Here is a 21,515-nt window from a genome sequence, read left to right as displayed (position 1 = left end):
GGTGACCTTAAAGCGGCAATTGGATAGGTACATGGATGGGTGTTTAAGCTAGGACAAATGTTCGGCACAACATCGTGGGCCGAAGAGCATGTTCTATGTTTTATGTTCTATGTTCTAAATTGTGGGAAGAAACTGGAGCACCCAGAGGAAACCCATGCAGACACAGGGAGAAGGTCTGTGTGGAATTTGCACACAGTCAGCTAACCACTAGTGCTAACCACTGAACCACTGTTAGAGGGCAGTAGGTGCCTGGAACGTGTTGCCAGAGGTAGTAGAGGCAGACAGTAGATTCACTTCAGGTGTGTCTGGACAGATACACGGATAGATGGGGAGCAGAGGGATACAGATGCTCAAGAACTGGGCGATAGGTTTAGACAGTGGATTTGGATCAGCTCAGGCTTGGGACGGCCAAAGGGCCTGTTCTTGGGCCAAAAGTTCTGTTGTTTTTTGTTCAGTTTTTAAAGGGACAAAGGCTATTCAATCCACTTTCTTTCTAGTCTCTGCCAGAAATATAGTGCAAAGTCACTTCAAGTGGGAAGATTGTGACAGGAAGAGAAAAAAATACACGAACAGAGAATCTTTATGAATAGTGGAGTTAAATCATGGCTTTTACCCCTATCCATTGTTCACCTTGCAATCTTTTTGTCCATTAATTGTTAAGCTAATCTTTAAAGAATCTTTAATAATGCAGCTAACTGGCACCTCAAGATATGTACATTTTTAAATAGCTAGATTTTTAATTCCAACCACAGCACAATTAATTTCATCTCAACAAACTACTATATATCACACCAAACTCTTCTCTATGGATTAAAATTTAAAATTATAGCAAGTTACCAGATTCAATTATTCCAATTTCAGCTCACTTCCTTCAACCATTTTCATTTCTTGAAGTGAAGTGTTAGGTACAGAACCTTAACTGAACCAGCCACACAAATAAAAGGAGACAAGATCAGATCAGAGGATGGGCAGTTTCCACAATGACACTAAGCTTCTCCATGGTTTGAGCCATTGAGTGACGAAAGCCCAACTATACAGAACAGGCTATTTCAGATCTGATAGCATTTTAGACACAGGGTCAATTAGCAATTTTATGGTAAAATTCCTCTGGGAAACAGTACAAGGATGAGCGTACTTAAAGAAAATTGAAGGATATACACAACAGCTCAGATCATCTTGTTCCAGATAGTCCAGTGTATGGCAGGTCTCTGACTATGTTTGTCAAGACCCTCAGAAACCCTGAGGCTTCCTGGGTAAATGCCCAGGAAGTTTAAAACTGCAGTGAGCAATTACCTTGCATTCGGAAGCTTCAAAATACAAAAGTTAGAGTTGGAATATTTCAAATAGAGTATCAGGGAAAGAGAAATTAAAAGCTGCTCCAAGGGAATGAAGGTCTATTAACTTGAGTAAATAAGTCTTAGTCGTAAATATTTTACTATTCAATACAATCGAAAGAAATAAGTTTGTCAAAGTATTCGTTAGCAGGTACAGAAGGAAAATATAGTATATTTAGATTTAAGGAATTTAACTTAGAGATTAATACAGAAAATTCACAACATATTGGCAAGGATAGAGGAATATTTCTATTGATTTATGCAAGTTAACTAAATGGATCATTTTCAGGGTCCGCAGGGTTGAACTAATAGCTACTAAAAGTATTGAACTTGGGCCCCATGTTAACAAATTGAACTTAGAACAGTTAAGTAGGAAAGTAAGCAGCAAGAAAATTGTGCAAGATGTCACAAGGGGACGGGGAACCAGATAAGTAGTAGAGAGTATAACAGAGGTTTCAGCCAGATTAGAAAAAACTTCAAATTGAGAGAGCACTGAAGTTCAGAACAGTTTCTGCTGCTTGCGTACAAAACATTAACAGAGGAACAGCAAGCAATTAGGAAGGCAAGTGGTTATTTGATACTATTGCTCCAAGATAACAGGTCAAGGTTTGTCTCTAGAGTAGAAGTGCCCAGCTGGATTGAAAAGCAGAAAACTGAAAAGATATAACTGCAACATTCATTCCAGTTGATAGCATCCAAGAAACCAACTAACCAACAACAGTCTCATGTTAAAACTTCACACCTCTGTGCAACAATTTGGGCATACTTCAATACAAGACTTATGCTTTGTATTGCAATTTTGTGACCAGACAATAGATTTGTTCTACAAAAAGAAAACAAATGATTGGCTGTTTATCATTTACAATAAATGAAGTTATAAATGGAGGAGAATTATAGCCTCGCAGAAGATAACTTGAACCTTGTTGTGACAAACCAAACAGAAAAGACCGCTCACCCCTGGTCAACATCAAAATTTACTCTCTGCCCTTGCTTCTCTTCTGTTTGAAGGGCTCCTGCATCTCAATATTCCTCAATGAAACACTAGGATAAAACTGCAACGAAAGTAACTAGTTTAAAAGAATCAAACTGCTTGTCCTAACTTCAGTAGGAAGCAGAGTCAAATTTGCTGGTACAAGGTCAAAGGCCAACTCACAGATATAGGTTTTCGCCCTTCATTAGTAATTCTATCCTGGACTGCGGTCTCCACACGATATGGTTTACTGTTCTTCTTGGAAAAAACAGGGCTTAAAACAAAAAAAAGGGGGAAAGTGAGAGATATACAAAAAAAATTATGAAAAGTGTATAGATATGAATTACATTAAAATTATTGAAAATAATATTTTAAGACCTGGCCAGTGTACCTGGGTGTCTCAGGAACTTCAAATTCTGAAGCATCAGAATCCATTTCAAATAAGAATCCTTTGTTCAAGGAATCAGGGTTGAGACATTTTGTTTCCTCACAAGATCCATTTTCTTGCAGTCCATCCAAACTCTGATCCATGGTGTCTTTCTTATTTTAAGGAAAAGTGTTAAAAACCTAAGGCAATCCAGTCAAGTTGGAGCTCAAGTGATTTTAATAACTAACAGTAAACTGATTCCAATGCAATCCTCAGGATCTGCATTAAAACAAAATGAACGTTATCACAATCCGGCTGCAAACTTATCTACATATTCTGACATTCACCATTATTAATAAACAAAATCTTGTCTAAAAGGTATAGGTTTTTAGATAACAATCTGAGACCATGGAGTTAAATGCCCAGGACTGCTAATTTATTTTAGGACACTCCCACATTAAGAAATGCTCTGTATCTGAAGTCATCCAGTGAGGGCCCATGGCCAAGTGGAGCATTACCACAACTTCTAGGAAACCTCAAGGCTATAGCATACAAACCAGATTGAATCCAGTATCTGGATTCAGACAGGCTCTTAAATAGAAACATTCTGCGATTTCCACATTCCTCAACACTGCAGCATGAAAAACATTGATGGTGACACAATGGAAATGCCCCTGCTTTAACAACGGAGAGGCCTAGGCCACAGCAGCTGGTGGAATTTAAATTCAGATAAAATCTGAAATTGAAGGCTAGTTGTAAAAGTCTCTGGTTCCACAACATCCTTTCAGAAATGATCCAGTGAGTTACTACTACAGGGCAATTTTTAAAGAGATGAACAAACACCTGACTATACTATTTCAAAAAAAGGAGCTATCAGAACAAGTACAGCTACTAAGCATACCATATCCAATTCCAGTAAAAGTATCCTGCATACCACATTTATTGGAATTTAGTAGTTCGGTTTTGCTCAGTCGACTGGATGGCTGGTTAGCAATCCAGAGTGATGCCAATAGCACAGGTTCAATTCCTGCACCAGGTGAGGTTACCATTAGAACTCCCTAGCTTAACCCTTGCCCAAAGTACCGGTCATCTCTAATTGTGCAGTCCTAAGGTCTGGTAGGACTATGGCAACTGTTAGAATTCTAATATAAATAGATTTTAATTAATTCTCCAATTAACTAATTAATTCTAATGTTTGCTGAAGTGTTAAACAAGTCCTTTGGTCCAACTTGTCCACACCAACCAAATATCCTAAATCAATCTAATCCCATTTACCAACAGCTGCCCCATATCCCTCCAAACCCTTCCTATTCAGGTACCCATCCAGATACCTTTTAAAATGCCATAATTGCACCAGCCTCCACCACTTCCTCTAGCAGCTCATTCCATACACAATCTTCATCCAAATCGACTAATCCTATTTACAGAAAGGCATTCCAAGCTTTTAGAAACAAAGGTCAAATTTGTCATGAGATTCAATTAATATGTAGTTAGTTTCAACATGGCTAAAAGGAAACAAAAATCAAAGCCTTTTGTCTTACATTCATCAGGACTAGGATGAAAGAAACAAAAGAAAGGTACACCAATTTAGACAACATGAGAAATGGCTGAAATGAGTTAGGCTATCAGTGACATGCAAACACAGCAAGAACAGATAACTGTCAACCTTGGATTTAAGTATAGGCAGGCAGACTGACTGATCAGGGTGTTGCCACTGCATTTCTATGGCAATCAGTAGTCTCCATGATCTAATTCTTTCACATAAAAGATGAGAAGTCCCTTTTACTTGAGAAACAGGATCTTGTGTACTTAGATATCTATCTTCTAGCACACATAAGTACTGCATGAGCTGAAAATGTGTTGCTGGAAAAGCACAGCAGGTCAGGCAGCATCCAGGGAACAGGAGAATCGACGTTTCGGGCATAAGCCCTTCTTCAGGAATACTGCATGACCAACTGACGCACATGAATTGTTTTCCAATGTAATTCTAAGTACAGGTTGGATCGTTTGTGATTTTCAATAGCAAAAAAACACATCTACCATTCAATGTTTACCAGCACATGATTAAGCACAATCAGCATGCTGCCTAAATGGTCAGCAGGACATGTAACTTGATGCACTCAGCCAATAATTGGGACACATGGCCTATGGACATGACTTCACACCAGTTCCCATCATGATATTCATGTGAGATTTGCAAGAAACCTTTTGGTTTGCCAGCAGTATCCTGTTGGAGAAAAACTACTTGTTGGCATACCTACATAAATGAGTAACAAGATCCTGATACCAGATTTAAAAAAAAACAAATTTATACTTTTTTTTCCCATTTAAAAAAGACAGCATCTGTCAATCTGGCATTCTAATGACAACACCCTAAACCAATCACTACCTGCTAGATAGGAAGTTAAAAATCACAACACCAGGTTATAGGCCAACAGGTTTAATTGGAAGCACACTAGCTTTCAGAGCAACGCTCCTTCATCAGGTGATTGTCACAATCACCTGATGAAGGAGCGTTGCTCCAAAAGCTAGTGTGCTTCCAATTAAACCTGTTGGCCTATAACCTGGTGTTGTGATTTTTAAACTTTGTACACCCCAGTCCAACACCGGCATCTCCGAATCATGCTAGATAGGAGTGTGACAACTGACAGTGAACATCTCCTTTACCTACTACATACATCCCTATGCCAACTAATGGTAAGCTGTCTGATTTACTACCCCTTTCCAGCACCCTACCCCAGACCTTCCACCACCCCTGGCAAACCCCTCTCCCAACCAGCAGCCCACTTCCTGACCACCTCTATTACTTCACCAACCCAGAACAGAAACCCTTTCACTTTGACATTACAAGGATGGTGCCAGACCAGGTCAGTATTATTCTTAAGCTTTAAGAAGTGACCAAAAGGTAACTAAAGTTACCAATGACAGAGAGGGAGGATCAATGTCACAAGAATGTCCACTATTTACTGCACTTAAAAACTATAACTACAACAGTAATTTTAAGTCAAATAAGGTCAGAGATTTTGTTGCCAACTGGACAACAGGAAACAGGTCAAACATGTTAGATGTTTCCAGAAGCAAAGCAGACAAGTACAAATGAAGGAAAGAAAGAGAAAAAAAAATGTTGAAAGACTGACACACCCAGGAGCACAAGCACCCACCAAAAACTAGTTGGGTCAGTGTGCACTGTACACACTTTTTCATCATTCACAAAATTATACACTGTCATAAGCCAAAAAAATATATTTTCAGTGAACCCATTTATGGGCAGCACAGTGGCTAGCACTGCTGCCTCACACCGCCAGAGACCCGGGTTCAATTCCCACCTCAGGCGACTGACTGTGTGGAGTTTGCACGTTCTCCCCGTGTCTGCGTGGGTTTCCTCCGGGTGCTCCGGTTTCCTCCCACAGTCCAAAGATGTGCGGGTCAGGTGAATTGGCCATGTTAAATTGCCCATAGTGTTAGGTAAGGGGTACATGTTAGGGGTCTGGGTGGGTTGCGCTTCGGTGGGTCGGTGTGGACTTGTTGGGCCAAAGGGCCTGTTTCCACACTAAGTAATCTAATCTAATCATTGTATAGTTTGTAAGGCCGAGTCTACGTGCACTTTAAGCCATTACAGACTGTTCTTAAACAAGCAGATTAACAGGTCAATCAACACAAAGCAGTGCAGGAAATCCTTATCCAAGACAGAAGTACATATTTTCCCAAATTAAGAGCTGAAACTGCATTGCAAACACGAGTCATAGGAGGCTCAGAACGATAACTTTCTTTCTCTTTCTACAGCTGCTGCCAGACGGCGGAGTGCAGTCTGTAGCTGGTTTTCGCTTCAGACCTCCAGCATCTCAATTTTATAACTAAGAAAGTACTTAAGATCAACAGCTGGAACCTGCTAAACAAGTTTAAAAGTTGACCAGCTCGCAGCAGCTTCTTCCCAGAGGTCTTCAGCCTGACAGGGATCACACTGCAATCCAACATGGACTGACCTGGGATTAAACAGTTACTGCAACGAAGTAACACGGTCCAGCCCAAGCCCACCCCAGAACCCTGTGCCGTACTAATTACGGCATTAGCGGAGGGGATACTGGCCTCAAGAGCCGGGGCGTTGGAGGGACAGGCCTCACCCGGAGCCCAGGCCCCACTTACCTCGCGCGCACCCCTACTTCCACTGCGCAGACTCAGCGACACACGGCCTGCCGCCGGCGCACTTTCACCTTTCAGGCCGCCTCTAGCGTCACCGCCGTCCAAGCTTCCCATTGGTCAACGGTTTGATTGCATCATCACGTACGAGGGACGTGGCTGACGGTTGGTGACCGACGCGGTCCCGTTTGAAAGGACACCTCTGATTGGCTGGAACGGGTAAGGGCGGAAAATTTATCTCTAAACTGACAAAGGAGGAGGGGGGGGGGTTAAAGGTCGGCCTGGGAGAGCCAATAGAGAATCAATGACCACCAATAATGGTTCCCATTAGCACTCCGAGAGAGAAGAAAAGCGAAACGATGATCAAAATGGTAGAGGATCTGGCAATGAAAGGTCAGAGAGAGACATAAGACACACACATGGTGATGGGAGAGAGTTGAGATATGATGAGGAAAGGCACAGTGGACAAGAGAAAATGCGAAAAGAAGACAGGATTGACAGTAAGAATGATGATCGTGATAAGTACAAGAAATACAATCGCAGTAAGAGAGAAGAGCGGGATTCACATTGTGACAGCATGAAGCATAAAGAGTGGAGATTTGAACATGACAAAGTCAACCTTAACAAGGGAAGATACAATTACAGAGACAGTGACCATAAAAGAAACTGAGCAGTTGGACGTTTTCTACAGTTAAACCCAATACACCTCCCCATCTGAAATCTATGGACAAAATAAAGTCCCAGCAGTTAATTACCGAAATAAATATTCTGAAATTTGCTGCTTTGCTGCGGCTTTTTCTCCAACTATTTCTTTGTATATTTGGACTATTTTTGCAATGGAGAGTATTAAACAACTTGTAATGCCTGTTTTAGCCACTGGTGATTTTTAAAAATAAATTTTCAATATGCTTAAAAAAAAAGGTTCCCATTAGCAACTTACAATGATGGGGAGGTGCTGGTGTTGGAGTAGACAAAGTTAAAAATAATCACATAAGACCAGATTGTAGTCCAACAGGTTTACATATTTGGGAGCACTAGCTTTGCCAGTGCTGCCCTTCCTCCCAGTCAGGGGACACTTCAGCGCTCAAGGACATTCAGCCTCAGATCTTTGGGTGACCACCCTCCAAGGCAGACTTCGGGATACGCAACAGCACAGAGTGGCCGAGCAGTGGTTGATAGCCAAGTTGGGTACCCATGAGGACAGCCTCAACCGGGATCTTGGGGACATGTCACAGTACAGGTTACCCCACTACACTTTACACACACACACACGCACACACTCTTACACACGATCGCACTCACACAAACCCTCTCTCATACACACACTCTCTTTCAGACACACCCCACAATCTCACGCACAGCCTCACACATGTACTCCGTTACACTCGCGCACACATTCTGTCAAGCACACACACACTCTCAAACACACACACACTCTCCTTCACATGCACGCGCACACACGTATAAGGCTATGGGGTGAATTTGCATTTGCAGATTTGTGTTTGCAGATACATTACGTTTTGTTCAAAAGGCACACAGTCTATAAGTAGTCAGTCTATGTGAAACTTTATAAATTCCTACTTTGGGTATAGAACCAGACTGACTCAAGGTTGGAATACACACGGACACTAACCTCACCTTTCATGCATTGTTTGAGCTGTCACCTTTTGTTTATAAAAACTTAAGATATCTCGAAATAACTTGAAAGAAGTTCTGGGATTTACATATTAATCAATCGAAACCAGCAACCCATTCTAAGTGATTAAAAGACTTAATAGTAATCTAGGTTTGTTCAATACATTGCATCAGTTGTATGACACTTTGATCTTTTAGTATAAATTCTGTGTCCTATGATTCTGCCCTGCTAGCTACCTGACGAAGGACCTGCGCTACAAAAACGTGTACTTCCAAATAAACTTGTTGGACTATAACCTGGTATTGTGTGATTTTCAACTTACGATGGGTTGTGTGCGGTAGCAGCCTGTGTGAAGACAAGGCCTGGTGTGTGGGGTTTGGGGTAAGCACATGGAAGAAGGTGCTCAGGCCCTAAAATTGTTGGATTCAAGATTGAGTCCAGAAGGTCTTGTATGTGTAAGATATGTTTTTGGTTTATTTGGATAGAATCAAACTCCAATATTTGTTTGTTTTCTTGTTATAATACAGAACCAAACTGCATTTGTGACTATATCTGTATACGTTTTGAGATTATATAGAATATGTATATTCATACATTTGTGTACAAATTTTATTTTTACAAATAAAAGTATATTTTTGAAACAAAGAAAGAGTTCCCAAGCAGAAAATGAGCTGCTGTTATTCCAGCTTCCCATTGGTCGACGGTTTGATTACATCATCACGTACGGGAGACGTGGCTGACGGTTGGTGACCGATGCGGTCCGTTTGAAAGGAAACCTCCGATTGACTGAAACGGGTAAGGGGGGAATACTTATCTCTAAATAGACAAAGGAGGGGGTTAAGGTTCAGCTGGAGGACTGCAGCAAGCCTGAGACAGAGATGTTGGCCAGGGAACAGGGTAGTGTGTGGAACAGGGTACTGCTCCTCGGATGCTGCCTGAACTGCTGTGCTCTTCCAGCACCACTAATCCAGAATCTGGTTTCCAGCATCTGCAGTCATTGTTTTTACCTAGTGTGATGAAGTGGCAGGCAGTTGGAAACTCGAAGTCTTTTTTGCTGATAAAACGTAGGTGTTCTACAAAGCGGTCACCCAGTCTCTCCAATGTAGAGGAGACCATATTATGAGATTGAGTGAAGTGCAAGTACCTCCATCCACCACCAGAAGGATCGCTGGACCTGAAATGTGAACTCTGCTTTCTGTCCACCGATGTTTGCCAGACCTGCTGAGTTTAACCAGTAATTTCTGTTTGGATAAATGCGAGGTTATTAATTTTGGAAGCAAAAACAAGAAGGCAGATTACTACCTGAATGGCTGTAAATTGGGAGAGAGACGTGTGCAGCGGGACCTCAGTGTCGTTCTGCACCAGTCGCTGGCAGTATAAAAGGCAGATGGTATGTTGGCCTTCACTGCGAGAGGTTTTGAGTACAGGAGCAGGGAATACACTGTTGCCGGCATACAGGGCCTTGGTGAGGCCATATCTAAAGTATTGTGTGCAGCTTTGGTCTCCTTTTCTGAGGAAGAATGCTCTTGCTGTAAAGGGAGTGCAGTGAAAGGCTGATTCCGGGATGGTGGGGCTGAAGTATAAGGTGAGATTGACTAGGATTGTTTTTGCTGGAGTTCAGACAAGTAAGGGGGGCGGGGGGAATCTCAGAGACTTATAAAATTCTAACAGGACGAGACAGTGTAGACACAGGGAGGATGTTCCTGATACTGGGTGTATCCAAAACCAGAGGTCCCAGTCTGAGGATTCGGGGTGGATCATTTAGAAAGGAGATGAGGAGACACTTCTTCACCCACAGAGTGCTAATTCATTACCACAGGAAGTACTCAAGATGCCAAAACATTGAATGTATTCAAGAGGCGGCTAGATATAGCACTTGGGGTGAATGGGATCAAAGGTTATGAGGAGAAAGCAGATTAGGCTATTGAGTTGGACAATCAGCAATGATTATGATGAATGGCTGAGCAGGCCCGAAGGGCCAAATGACCATCTATCTTCTATGTTTCTATTACTCTGTCCATTGGTCAACAATTCTACTGATCATTCAGAGTATTCACCCATCCTACTGGTCAATCATCTAAGTGGTCATCCATCTCATCAGTCACTCAATGTGTTGAGCATTGGTCACACCAGTCACTCAGCTCTATGCATATTCATTCCATTGCCCACCCCACTGATCACCTACCCCAATGGTCATCCATCTCATTAGTCATTCTCACTGGTATGATTGGTCACTCATTACACCAGTTATCTGTCACTGATCCTAAAGGCCATTGCTTCAGGGGCAATAGCAACTAGGGTTGCCAATTCTGTTGACCATATTTTTGCTGATTTCATCACATTCTTTTTATTCTTACATAAGATGTGGTTATCGTTGCCAAGTCCAGCATTTATTGCCCCGCCATTCTCTGGAATGGTTTCCTAGGTCATCTCAGAGGACAATTAAGAGTCAACCAGATCATACTGTGGATCTGGAGTCACATATACAGCAAATATTCTTCCCTAAAGAGCATTAGTGAACCAGATGGATTTTTACAGCAATCAATAGCATTTTCCTGGTTATAATTAATGAGGCTATCATTTTCAGATTTATTAATTGAATTTAAAAACTTAAGCAAAAATAAGCCATTCAGCCTGTCGAGTCTATTCTGTCTCATCGAATGACAGCATGGTTGATCTGATAATCTGGAATGCCCCAGACTTCATCCTATTTTCCGAATATTTACTTTAAACTAAAGAATAAAAAGTAAAACTTCTCACCAGTCAGCACATCGAGTTTTGTTCTGTATCTGATTGCCTGTTTGGGTGCCATTGTCTCACCCACTGCTCTAGATCCTGCTTTCTGCCTGTCTCAGTATCCTTTTCTCTACTTCTCCACCTGTCATGTGGTCCTCATTTTGGCCATTTGTCTGGATGTTGGTGACATTTGTCTTGGATTCCTCTTCTTGTCTACTGCTCTAAATGCTCACGACTTGAAATTTGAAAGGGGTCAGAAAAGATTTACTATACAAGGATGTTGCCAGGATTGCAGGGTTTAAGCTATAGGGAGAGGCTGAATAAGGCTGACGCTATATGGGTTTATAAAATCATGGATAGGGTGAATGGCCAAGGTGTTTTCCTCAGGTAGGGGAGTCCAAAACTAGATGGCCTACATTTAAGGTGAGAGGGAAAAGATTTAAAAGGGACCTAAGGGGCAACCATTTAATACAGAGCATTGTGCGTGTATGGAATGAGCTGCCAGGGGAAGTGGTGGAGGCTGGTACAATTACATTTAAAAGGTGTCTGGATGGGTGTATGAATAGGAAAGGTTTAGAGGGATATGGGCAAGATGCTGGCAAATTTGTCTAGATTTACTGAGGATATCTGGTTGGCATGGATGAGTTGGACTGAAGAGTCTGTTTCCATGCAGTATATCTCTATGACTACCTATCTCATGGTTTCCTCTCACCCATTCCTCTAGGTACTGCTGTCTGCCCGCCTCTGTGTTTCCTCCTGCCCTCCCCACTGGTGCTGCTGTCTGCCTGTCTCAGTGTCTCCTCTCCGCTCCGCTGCTCCTCTAGGTACTGATGACCAACAGTCATAGTGTTTCCTCCTGCCCTCTCCTCTGGGTGCTGCTGGCTGCCTATATCAGTGTCTCCTCTTAGATACTCTTCTAGGCACTCCTGATTGCCTCAGCATTTCCTCTCATATACTCCTCTAACTACTGCTGACTGCCTGCCTGCCTTAGTGTTTCCTCCTGCCGTCTTCTCTAGGTGCTGTGTCTCCTGTCACCCATCCTCTAGCTATTGCTGCCTGGCTGTGACAGTGTTTCCTCCTGCCTTTACCAATGAAATTGCTGTACAAGTTATGGTGGAAGAGAAGGTAGTCCAGACATTTGTGAAAATAAAAGTAACAAAGGTGAGGTTTTAGATTTGTTGTTTGCACTTAAGGTTGATGAGGCACAAGGACCAGATGAGATGCATCCATGGAAACTGAAGTGAGCAGAAATTGTAGCAGTACTGTCCATAATTTTGCGATCTTCCTAAAACACGTAGGGTGGTAGAAGATTGACAAAATGCAAATGCTGCTTTGCCAGTCACATCTTCACTTCCCTCCTTTACCTTGGCGGTATCACCACACCCTCCAACAGTGGTCAGCCCCCTGGCCTTGCCTTGTCAATCTTCCCAAAATACATTGCTTCATATTTTTCTAGGTTGAATACAATTTGCAACTTTTCTGCCCAGTGCTATTTTTCAGCACTAATACATTGAAGTGTTGAAGGCACTACTACACCCAGAAAGTTTGCAATATCAGCTTAATTCTAATGGTGTGGAGCATAACAGGACATTACATAATCTCATATTATTTTAATCCCACTTGTTGCTTTAGTGACGTTTTAACATTATTGTGAAATTGCTATTGATGTTCTGGGAATCTAACTATTCATTTTTGTGTGAAAACTCTAAATCAATTGCCTATTTATTATTATGCTCATGCATAATACTTGAGAAATATTTGTACTCAAGGACATTGTAAAGAAAAGTGTGCACTGCTGAGTTACTAAGTAGTTTGGTGCAATAAGGGAGTATCAGATAGGCGCATCATTCTAAATAGGGCAGTGGGATAAAGTGCCCACACAGGCTGAGAACAAGGAAGAAGGCAGTGGAGAAGACATGCATGTGAACTGCATAAACATACTCTTTGAAACATCAGACACAGAAAGGGAGAGTGTATAGGTGGAGAAATACAGTTGAATAACATCAAACCTGCAGGTGACATTACCAAAATAGTAGATAGATCAGGAAAAGGAGATAACCAAGAACTTGGGGTAGTGTCAACGCCAAAAAAGGCGGTGTTACGGTGTTTAAAATTTGGAACAATGCAGGTCCAGTCCCAGAAAAACAGAGAATAAAATGATTAACCACGCCAAAATATCACAGTCATGTCCAAGAGGATGAGAGGAAGTAAAGTTAGCCACAGAACATTGGTCAGGATTTTGCAAAGCCCACCCAAGGGCTGTGAGGAGGGTGAAAGTCAGATTGAAGCAGTTCAAAGATGGAGTTTTAGTAAAGATGGAAATAGATTGATGAGGAGAAAACCATTTCAAGAACCTTAGAGAGTAAAGGATTTTTAAAAATAATTTTCCATGATGTGGACACCAGTGGAAAGGCCACTTGTTTCCTCGACCAAATTTCACTACAATCCATCTCATGAAGATAAACCAACCATAATGGTCGAAAGGGAATGCCAGGACTTTGATCCAATGACTGCACAGTGACTTCACAATGTCGATTCAAGTCAAGATGGTGTATGGTAGAGGTCATGGTTTGTTGAAGGAGCATTGAGGTTGTGTGTCTTGTAGATGGTACACACAGTCATGGTGTATGAGGGAGGGAAGGACTGTTTAAGGTGGTGGTGGGGGGGGAGGAGAAGAAAGAGGATGCCAAGAAAGCTGCTTTGTCCTGGATGGTGTTGATCTTCAAATGTTGTTGTGTATTCACTCAGCCAGGCAACTCAGAGTATTTCTAAGTACTGACCTGTGTACCAGAGAGGATGGCAGACTTTAGAGTCAAGAGGCCAGTTATTAACCTCAGAATTCCCAGTCTCTAACTGACTCTTGTATTTATATCGCTGGCCCAGTTCATTTTCACGTGCATGGTACCCCCCCCACAAAGGATTTTGATGGAGTTATTCAATGATGGCAATGCCACTCAAATCTCAAGAGATTAATATCTGCAGGATATTAGTAACTAAAATAACCCAATGTACCATTTGCTTACTTTAAAACCAGTGCTAGGAATGGTTCATTTATCTGCCATGCCTTAGAGAATGAAGAGTGCAAAACACAAATTGAGAAGTCGACCAATTACCCATACCATTCAATAAGGTTATGGCTGATTTTTATGCCTCAATCCCATTGATCCTTGATAATCTTCCTTTTTTTTTTAGGGGAATCCATCTACCTCGGCCTTAAAAATTATTTAATAATTCTGCCTTCACCAGAGCAACAGAGCAAAATGCCAAATTGAAAACCAAGACACAAGTACAAGAAAATAACACAACACAAATCCCCAAACTTGACTGAGCTTTCAAATAACAAATGTTCTGTAATCTAGCTAGGTATTTTTGACAAGTTTCTTTTTCACCACACTAAACAATAAAAACCTACACTCAAACTATGAGAAGGGACAACTACTGATTTGGAACAGAAATAAATCTACAATGGAAAAAAGATTTCTAAAATGCAGATTAAGTATGAAATAACCTTTTTACTGACAAGCAACTAGACAAATACTGATTAGCATTACAAATTTACACACATATTTGCTGGTTACACAGTATACAAATGTTAAAACATGCATTTTGGCCAGAATTGCATTCCCTGCTCAAAACATGACACCCAATGCTATAATTTGAGCATATTTTCCAAATAGCATGTTACATCTTTCAGATGACGCAATCACACAAAAAGAGAGCAGGCACATTTTCTCTCAATTGATCTGATCTGTTACATTGCTGTTTGCAGTGCTTTAGGTGGGAAATTGTTAGGTGGGAAATGTGGTGACCAGCGACTGCTTCGAAATGTAGTGTGCTGTAAAGCTTATCCATTGAGATTTTGAAAGACACTGCAATAATAGTGACTTTATTTCTGTTCCCAAACTTTTCTTTGAATTTACAAATAAGAATAGTCACAGTACGATCTTCAGCTGCAGAGTTATGACATCCTGCATCACCAATCCTTCATAACAATAGTAACAGTTCTGTCAGATGAAGAACAAAGCACCTTTATAGTCAGATGTAGGTCAATAATGCCATGGATCTAAGTACACACAGCCAGAGCTCATCTTTAAAAATGTCAGAACAAGGTTGGATTGCTTTATTTTTTAATCACTAAAAAGTACATTTTTTGTCATTAAAGCCATTACAACAAATATCAGACAAACTTTCTACAGTATAAACATTACAAAGTCTGACACTGGCCACTTGTCAATTCTGTAGAACATTAATGAACATTCTCAAGTCAGCACAATTAAAAGAATTCAGAGAAATTAAATCATTGACAAACAAAGCACAATGTATAAAATGTGCACCTTTTAAGTTTTACAACCATACAAAGATATTAAAATATATCCCAGGTAAACCATTCATGACAGGTGGAACCTAGCAGGCTATTGGCACTCAAGAGGAAATATATACTTTTTCATTTATATATTTTCAGCATGATAAATAAGGACAAAATTTATTTAGAAAAGCATAGTTACATGCGCAAAAGTCCTGGAGGAGTAACCGATTTGTTTTCAGACCGACAGTTATGCTATTTAACAAAACAATGACAGACACTCAGAATACTGGCATTGGAAAGAAATTAAGCATTTTTTTAAAAATCAGGCCATGACCCAACAGCTGTCAGTTCTGTTAAACTGAATTTGATAAAAGGACAATAAAAAGAAAGCCTAATAATTTACTGTAATGTACAAAAAAATACAAAAAATAATCAGATATCACTTATCCAGCTAAGCATTAAAACCTATTCACATAATTAAACACTTCTTCTTAGTTTTGTTTTTCTTCTTTTTTTCACCTTTACTCATTTTCTCTTTGTGTTTTCGAATTTCACGGACTAGTGTGTAGAAAGCATCGTCAACCCCCTGCAAAATTAAAAAAAAATACATCATTATTTTCTCTCCATATGCACCACCTGCAAGTGCATAGGCAGTTGGGTTTGTGCTTTTAATCTCAAAGATATGTGGCACTTTCACAAATAGCTGCTTGTCTCCACAGTTCCTCCCTCCGACTGCCAACCCATCTTACACAGAGGCAGAGGAGTGTCAAATGCCGCCAGCCACCTAGACAACACAAATTGCTTTATCTGTCTCCTAGAGGTACTGAAGCATGTGTAAACTATTGCACACCAATACGAAGCTTTTAAGTAGAAATCACACAATGTGCAAGAGACTTTGAAATATCAAGGCCTTCCAATTGAGGTGAGGAAGGAGATTAGATTCAGAGGGACTCTCTGACGGTTTAATATCTAGCACGGGAATCCATCAGCATTTTTAACTGCTATTCCTTTTTAATATTTACTCAAGGGACTTGTGCATCACTGGCTGCATTTATAGCCCATGCCTAGCTACCCTTCAAAAGATGATGAACTTCATAAACTGCTGCAGTTCATGTGGTGTAAGCAGACCCACAATGCCATTAGGAGGAAGTGCCAATGATACTGAAGGAATGCAGACACACTTCCAAGTCAGGATGGTGAGTGACTTGGAGGGGAACTGTCCTGTCTGTGCAGACAGGATGAAGATGTCGAGTTTCTGCCAAAGACTGAGCAACCATTTATCAACTGGAGTGTCAAATGGCAGGAAAGGCCGTGACTCCCTAGTGGAGCCAGCACAATCCCTCCCCCCGCTTCAAGTTTCAAGAACCTTCCAATCCCTGCCAAAAGAAAATTTCTGTCCAATCTTTTGGGTTTTTCTTCTTATAAGCAGCTGCTAACCAGTGTTCTCCAAGCTGTGGTATCACCTCTCAAAGCCAATCAGGATACGGCTGGTGAAACAGGAGGGTGCCCTCTCCGTCTGCATGGTAACATAGTCAATGATGGGAAAAGGCCCAAACACACATCTGCTTGGGAGAGTTAAAATGCACAACAGCCCAACTCTGCAGGAGATACTCCTGCTGTCCAAGTTTTGTAGGGCTTTCACTACAATGCACAATATCATTATTAGAATAAACTAACGGGATGGACAGATCAAAAAGAAAATGAGCAAGGACCCAGGCAGTAGCTCAGCAATAATCTTCATTATTGGCCTTTTCATGATGGTATTCATACTGTTGTGTTACAAATGTCATATTTAATCTATTCCACTTTATTTAAAAAAAAGACAGCAGAGTACGGAATTCAAGAACAACGTTAAAAGCAAACTACTGGAAACACTCAGCAGGTCAAGCAACACCTATGGAGAGAAACAGAGTTAACAGTTTGGGTCAATGACTTTTCATCACAACCTGTTCAAAAATCAAAGCTAACTCTGTTGCTTCGCTTTCCAGAAATACTGCCCAAGTCCAGAGGGCTTTCTGTTCATATTTCAGATTTCCAGCATCTGCAGTATTTTCCTCTCATTTCAAGAAAACAAGACGACAGCAGCTTGTGAAATGAAATGATCTCTTGGTCAACTAGCAGGAAATGGATATAGTTAAAAGAAAGCACTTACATGACATTAGAGATGCTAGCCACTAGAAAAACAAAAACTCAAAACGATACAGAGATAGTTGTAAGTTGTGGTGCAGGGGCCTTTGAATAAGTATGAAAACGGAGAACACTAAAGATTATTTTTCAAAACAATTTGCCAGAAGAGAGTGAAGGCTATTAGGCAGATTGATAACGTCAACGCGCGGAATGTTTCAGGAAACATCTCTGGGACACACGCACCAAACAACCCACCATCCTGTAGCCGACTATTTCAACTCACCCTCCCACTCTGCCAAGGACATGCTAGTCCTGGGCCTCCTCCTCTGCCAAAACCAAGCCACGCGATGAATGGAGGAGAACGCCTCATCTTCCACCTTCAGACCCTCCAACCCCACTGTATTAACGTCCACTTCACCAGTTTCCTCATTTCCCTTGTCCCCTACTGACCTCATCCCAGATTCAACCCTCCAACTTGGCACCACCCTCTTGTACTTAGCGAGTTTCGAGAAGATTTGTAGCTCAGCTTCAGGTTCTGGATGTATGTTTGCTCACTGAGCTGGAAGATTCGTTTTCAGACGTTTTGTCACCATACTAGGTAACATCTTCAGTGAGCCTCCAGTGAAGGCTCAGCAAGCAAACGTACATTCAGGTCCTACCTGTCCATCTTCCTTCCCACCTATCCACTCCACCCTTTGCCCCCCCCCCCGACCTATCAGTCCCCACCTGCATCTACCTACCGCCTTCCCAGCTACCATCCCCCCACCATTTATCTCTCAGCCCCCTTCCCCTCTCCCCACATTCCTAAAGAAGGGCTTACGCCAAAAACATCGACTCTCCTGCTCCTCGGATGCTGCCTGACCTGCTGTGCTCTTCCTGCACCACATTTTTTGACTTTGATCTCCAGCACCTCCAGTCCTCACTTTCTCTCACATTAATGATATAAGTGATGTGGAGGAGACCATGTAGGGCTGGGGTGGACAAAGTTAAAAACCACAACACCAGGTTACAGTCCAACAGGTTTATTTGGAAGCATTAGCTTTCACAGCGCTGCTCCTTCATCATGTACCTTCAGGTATATCCAAAAGCTAGTGCTTCGGAATAAACCTGTTGAATTAATGATATGCACAGGTAATACTGTAATTGGCAAACTTACTAAATAGCTACTTTGAATTGGACTTCAGGTATAAAATACCTGAAATATAGGAAAAAAAACTAAAAATAAGTCATTGGAATGAACCAGCTAGATTCACTGTCAGTAATAGCATGTTTAATATTAAAGATAAACAAATCCCCGTGATCCAATAGAATCGACTCCATACTATTAGAAGGTAAGGAAATTGTTGGTGCATTAGTCATGATTTTTTAATTTTGGGATTTCCAATTCGGAGAACAGTCTCCTTGGAAAATTGCCAACGTCACTTCTCAATTGAAGAAATTAGATACAAGTGAGAAATTTAGAGCATATTAGCCCAATGCCAGTTGCAGGGAAAGTACCAGAATCTGTTATTAGAGCCAAAGAGACTAAGCATTGGCATAATTATGCATTGACTGGAATGAGCCAGCAAGGATTGTTAAAAGGAAACGTTGAATTTTAAAGAACCGAACTGAACTGTTTCTAACAGTAACTAACATGGCAGACAAAGGAAATATTTACAGATATAATTTATCGGAGCTTCCAGAAGGCATCAAATAGGCTCCATGCAAGAGACAATTAGCAAAATGAGAGCATGTTGCCAGAAGACTCTTATAGAAAATTGGTTAGGATGAAGGTGACAGAGTAGCAATGATCATTGAATCCCTACAAAGCGAAAGCAGGCCATTTGGCCCATTGAGTGCACACCTACCCTCTGAAGAGCATTCCACCCAGACCCATCCCTCTGCTCTATCCTTGTAGCCTTGCATTACTCATGGCTAACCCACCAGTTCTGCACACCCCTGGACACTTTGGAAAATTTAGCATGGCCAGTCCACCTTATTTACACAGCTTTGGACTGTAGGGGAAACCAGAGCACTTGGAGAAAACCCACGCGGATATGGGGAGATGTGCAAACTCTACACAGACAGACAGTCACCCGAGGCTGGAATATAACCTGGATCCCTTGCGCTGAGGCAACAGTTCTATCCACTGACCCACCATGGGCGTGTATTGCATGCATATTGACAGGATATATAGTTAATGGGGCTCCCAGGAATCTATTCTGAAGCTTCAGTCTTCCACTGCAATTATAAATGATTAGCTAGATGGTGAAAGTATCATAAGATCCATGTTCACTGATGGCACCACAAACTGTCAGTGTAGATGCAAGCAGAGTGCAATGGAATTTAGCTGAATTAGGTGAATGGGCAAAACTGCTGCTGTCAGTGGTTACCAATTAATATTAGAGAAATTCCTGTGGTTAGTAATGTGTGTTGAACTGGACCAGTCCACTACGCTAGGGACAAAACAGTACCCTGCATGATTTCATAATTCATTAACTGGTTTTAAAATGCATTAACTTACTTTTCCAAGTAATGACGGGGACTTCAACGAGGACATTACAACCATGCAACGTAAAAGTGAACAAAGTCCCGCACTCTTGTGATAGGCAATATACTTTCAAACAGTATTAAGTTTATTAAATTCAACAGTGTTTGACTTCCCATTGTATTATCATGCACATTGAAATCAACGTCAGAAGTGCACCAGAATGCACAAACATTTATTGAAGAGGTTTCCAAACAAAGTTTGATAAACCAATTCGAAATATGATGACAAGGTTTTGTAGCAATACACCAATGTATATAGAAAGCATGTTATTACATGTCAAGACTTCAAGTGTGTGGAGAAAATACGGAAGCTGGAAATGCCCCTAGGAACCGAGAAGGTTAGAAGGGAGAATGTTCAAATTCAAGAGTATTTTGACAATTCAGAAGAGAGAAACTAGGCAGAGGTTGGATGACGACCAGAAAATATAAAATTTAGATCCTTGGACAAAAAGAACCAGAGGAAGGATGATGAAAAACTTTCCCTCAGCATTGAGTTTTTATAATCGGAGGGAAAAAAATGATCAAAATCAGTGGATTAAGCAGATCATTACAGACATTATTTTCCAAATGGACAGCTCTAACCTTCTATTCCATAATTCCAAATAATTGTAGCAATTTCACATGGGTGTTGCAATATGAAACAATGTCATATTAAAAAAAAGAGACAAACGCAAGTAATTGGTCTTAAAAGTGTTCCATAATGCTCTCCCCACCCGCCACCCCGAACCACAAGGTCTTATTTCTGAAGCTCACTACTTACCGTTTCACATCACAATACACTTAAAGGGCACACAGCGTGCAGTTTTCTCTTCAGTGTTGATTTTTCTCAACCTATACTGCCGAATCTCACGTACCAGTGTATAAAATGCATCCTCCACTCTCTGCATTGCAAAACACAACTCCTTCAATAATCAGATATAACAGGTACAAAACATGGAGGAACTCAGCAATGATTTGAAATTTTCAAAGATCCATGTTCATTTTCTCTCCAAAAAGGTTAAAATAAAGCTTTGAAGAATACAATTGTATTGATTTATCCCTTGCCCCCAATCAGTAGCAGACAAAGGAGTTGTGATTTTAGCCATGCAGAGATTCAGAAGATTTTTTAAAAAACCACCACCAAAGAATTATGCAGAGTACTAAATTTACAAATCACAAAGCTTCAGGTTTGTTCTCATTGTTTTGTCATAGAAATGGAGACAAGATACTTTTAACAGATGTGAATTCAATTATGCAGAGATTCAAGGAGCAGTGAAAATTGCAGAGGTTAACACAAAACAATTTTGTCCCCATCATTCAGCAGTACAATGCAGCAATTTCAGAATAAGCACAAACGTTTATGGATTAGCATCTTCTAAGACAGAGATCTCAGT

General features: G+C 41.0%; 2 protein-coding genes and 1 long non-coding RNA gene across 8 annotated transcripts in view; 1 reads left to right on the top strand and 2 right to left on the bottom strand.

The window, feature by feature from the left end:
* Positions 1 to 6,997, bottom strand: part of si:ch211-59o9.10 (uncharacterized protein LOC561841 homolog) — a 43,079-nt gene extending 36,082 nt beyond the window's left edge. Inside the window, exons 1-3 of one of the 2 annotated variants that reach the window (XM_043713379.1) lie at positions 6,815 to 6,902; positions 2,696 to 2,950; positions 2,488 to 2,578 (exon numbers count right to left, since the gene is read on the bottom strand). In XM_043713379.1, coding sequence (XP_043569314.1) covers positions 2,488 to 2,578; positions 2,696 to 2,835 — 231 coding nt within the window. In that variant the 5' untranslated portion in view covers positions 2,836 to 2,950; positions 6,815 to 6,902. Of the gene's footprint in view, positions 1 to 2,487; positions 2,579 to 2,695; positions 2,951 to 6,814 lie in introns of both variants that reach the window. The other variant, XM_043713380.1, reaches the window with a different exon arrangement.
* Positions 4,462 to 17,710, top strand: LOC122561576. The gene is made up of 3 exons (XR_006315041.1): positions 4,462 to 4,474; positions 13,166 to 13,172; positions 16,986 to 17,710. It is a non-coding gene; the product is annotated as an uncharacterized LOC122561576 (long non-coding RNA).
* The window catches only part of LOC122561572 (GTPase KRas), a 61,238-nt gene continuing 54,770 nt past the window's right edge, over positions 15,048 to 21,515 (bottom strand). For 3 of the 5 annotated variants that reach the window (XM_043713383.1, XM_043713381.1, XM_043713384.1), the window contains exon 5: positions 15,048 to 16,072. In XM_043713383.1, the coding sequence (XP_043569318.1) occupies positions 15,956 to 16,072 (117 nt within the window). In that variant the 3' untranslated portion in view covers positions 15,048 to 15,955. Of the gene's footprint in view, positions 16,073 to 20,066; positions 20,068 to 20,902; positions 21,024 to 21,515 lie in introns of all 5 variants that reach the window. The other 2 variants (XM_043713385.1, XM_043713382.1) reach the window with 2 other exon arrangements.

This window comes from Chiloscyllium plagiosum, chromosome 23 (assembly GCF_004010195.1).
Source record: "Chiloscyllium plagiosum isolate BGI_BamShark_2017 chromosome 23, ASM401019v2, whole genome shotgun sequence".
Classification (NCBI taxonomy): Eukaryota; Metazoa; Chordata; class Chondrichthyes; order Orectolobiformes; family Hemiscylliidae; genus Chiloscyllium; species Chiloscyllium plagiosum.
The sequence above is the reverse complement of the archived record's forward strand: the minus strand, read 5'-3'. Positions and strand labels throughout refer to the sequence as shown.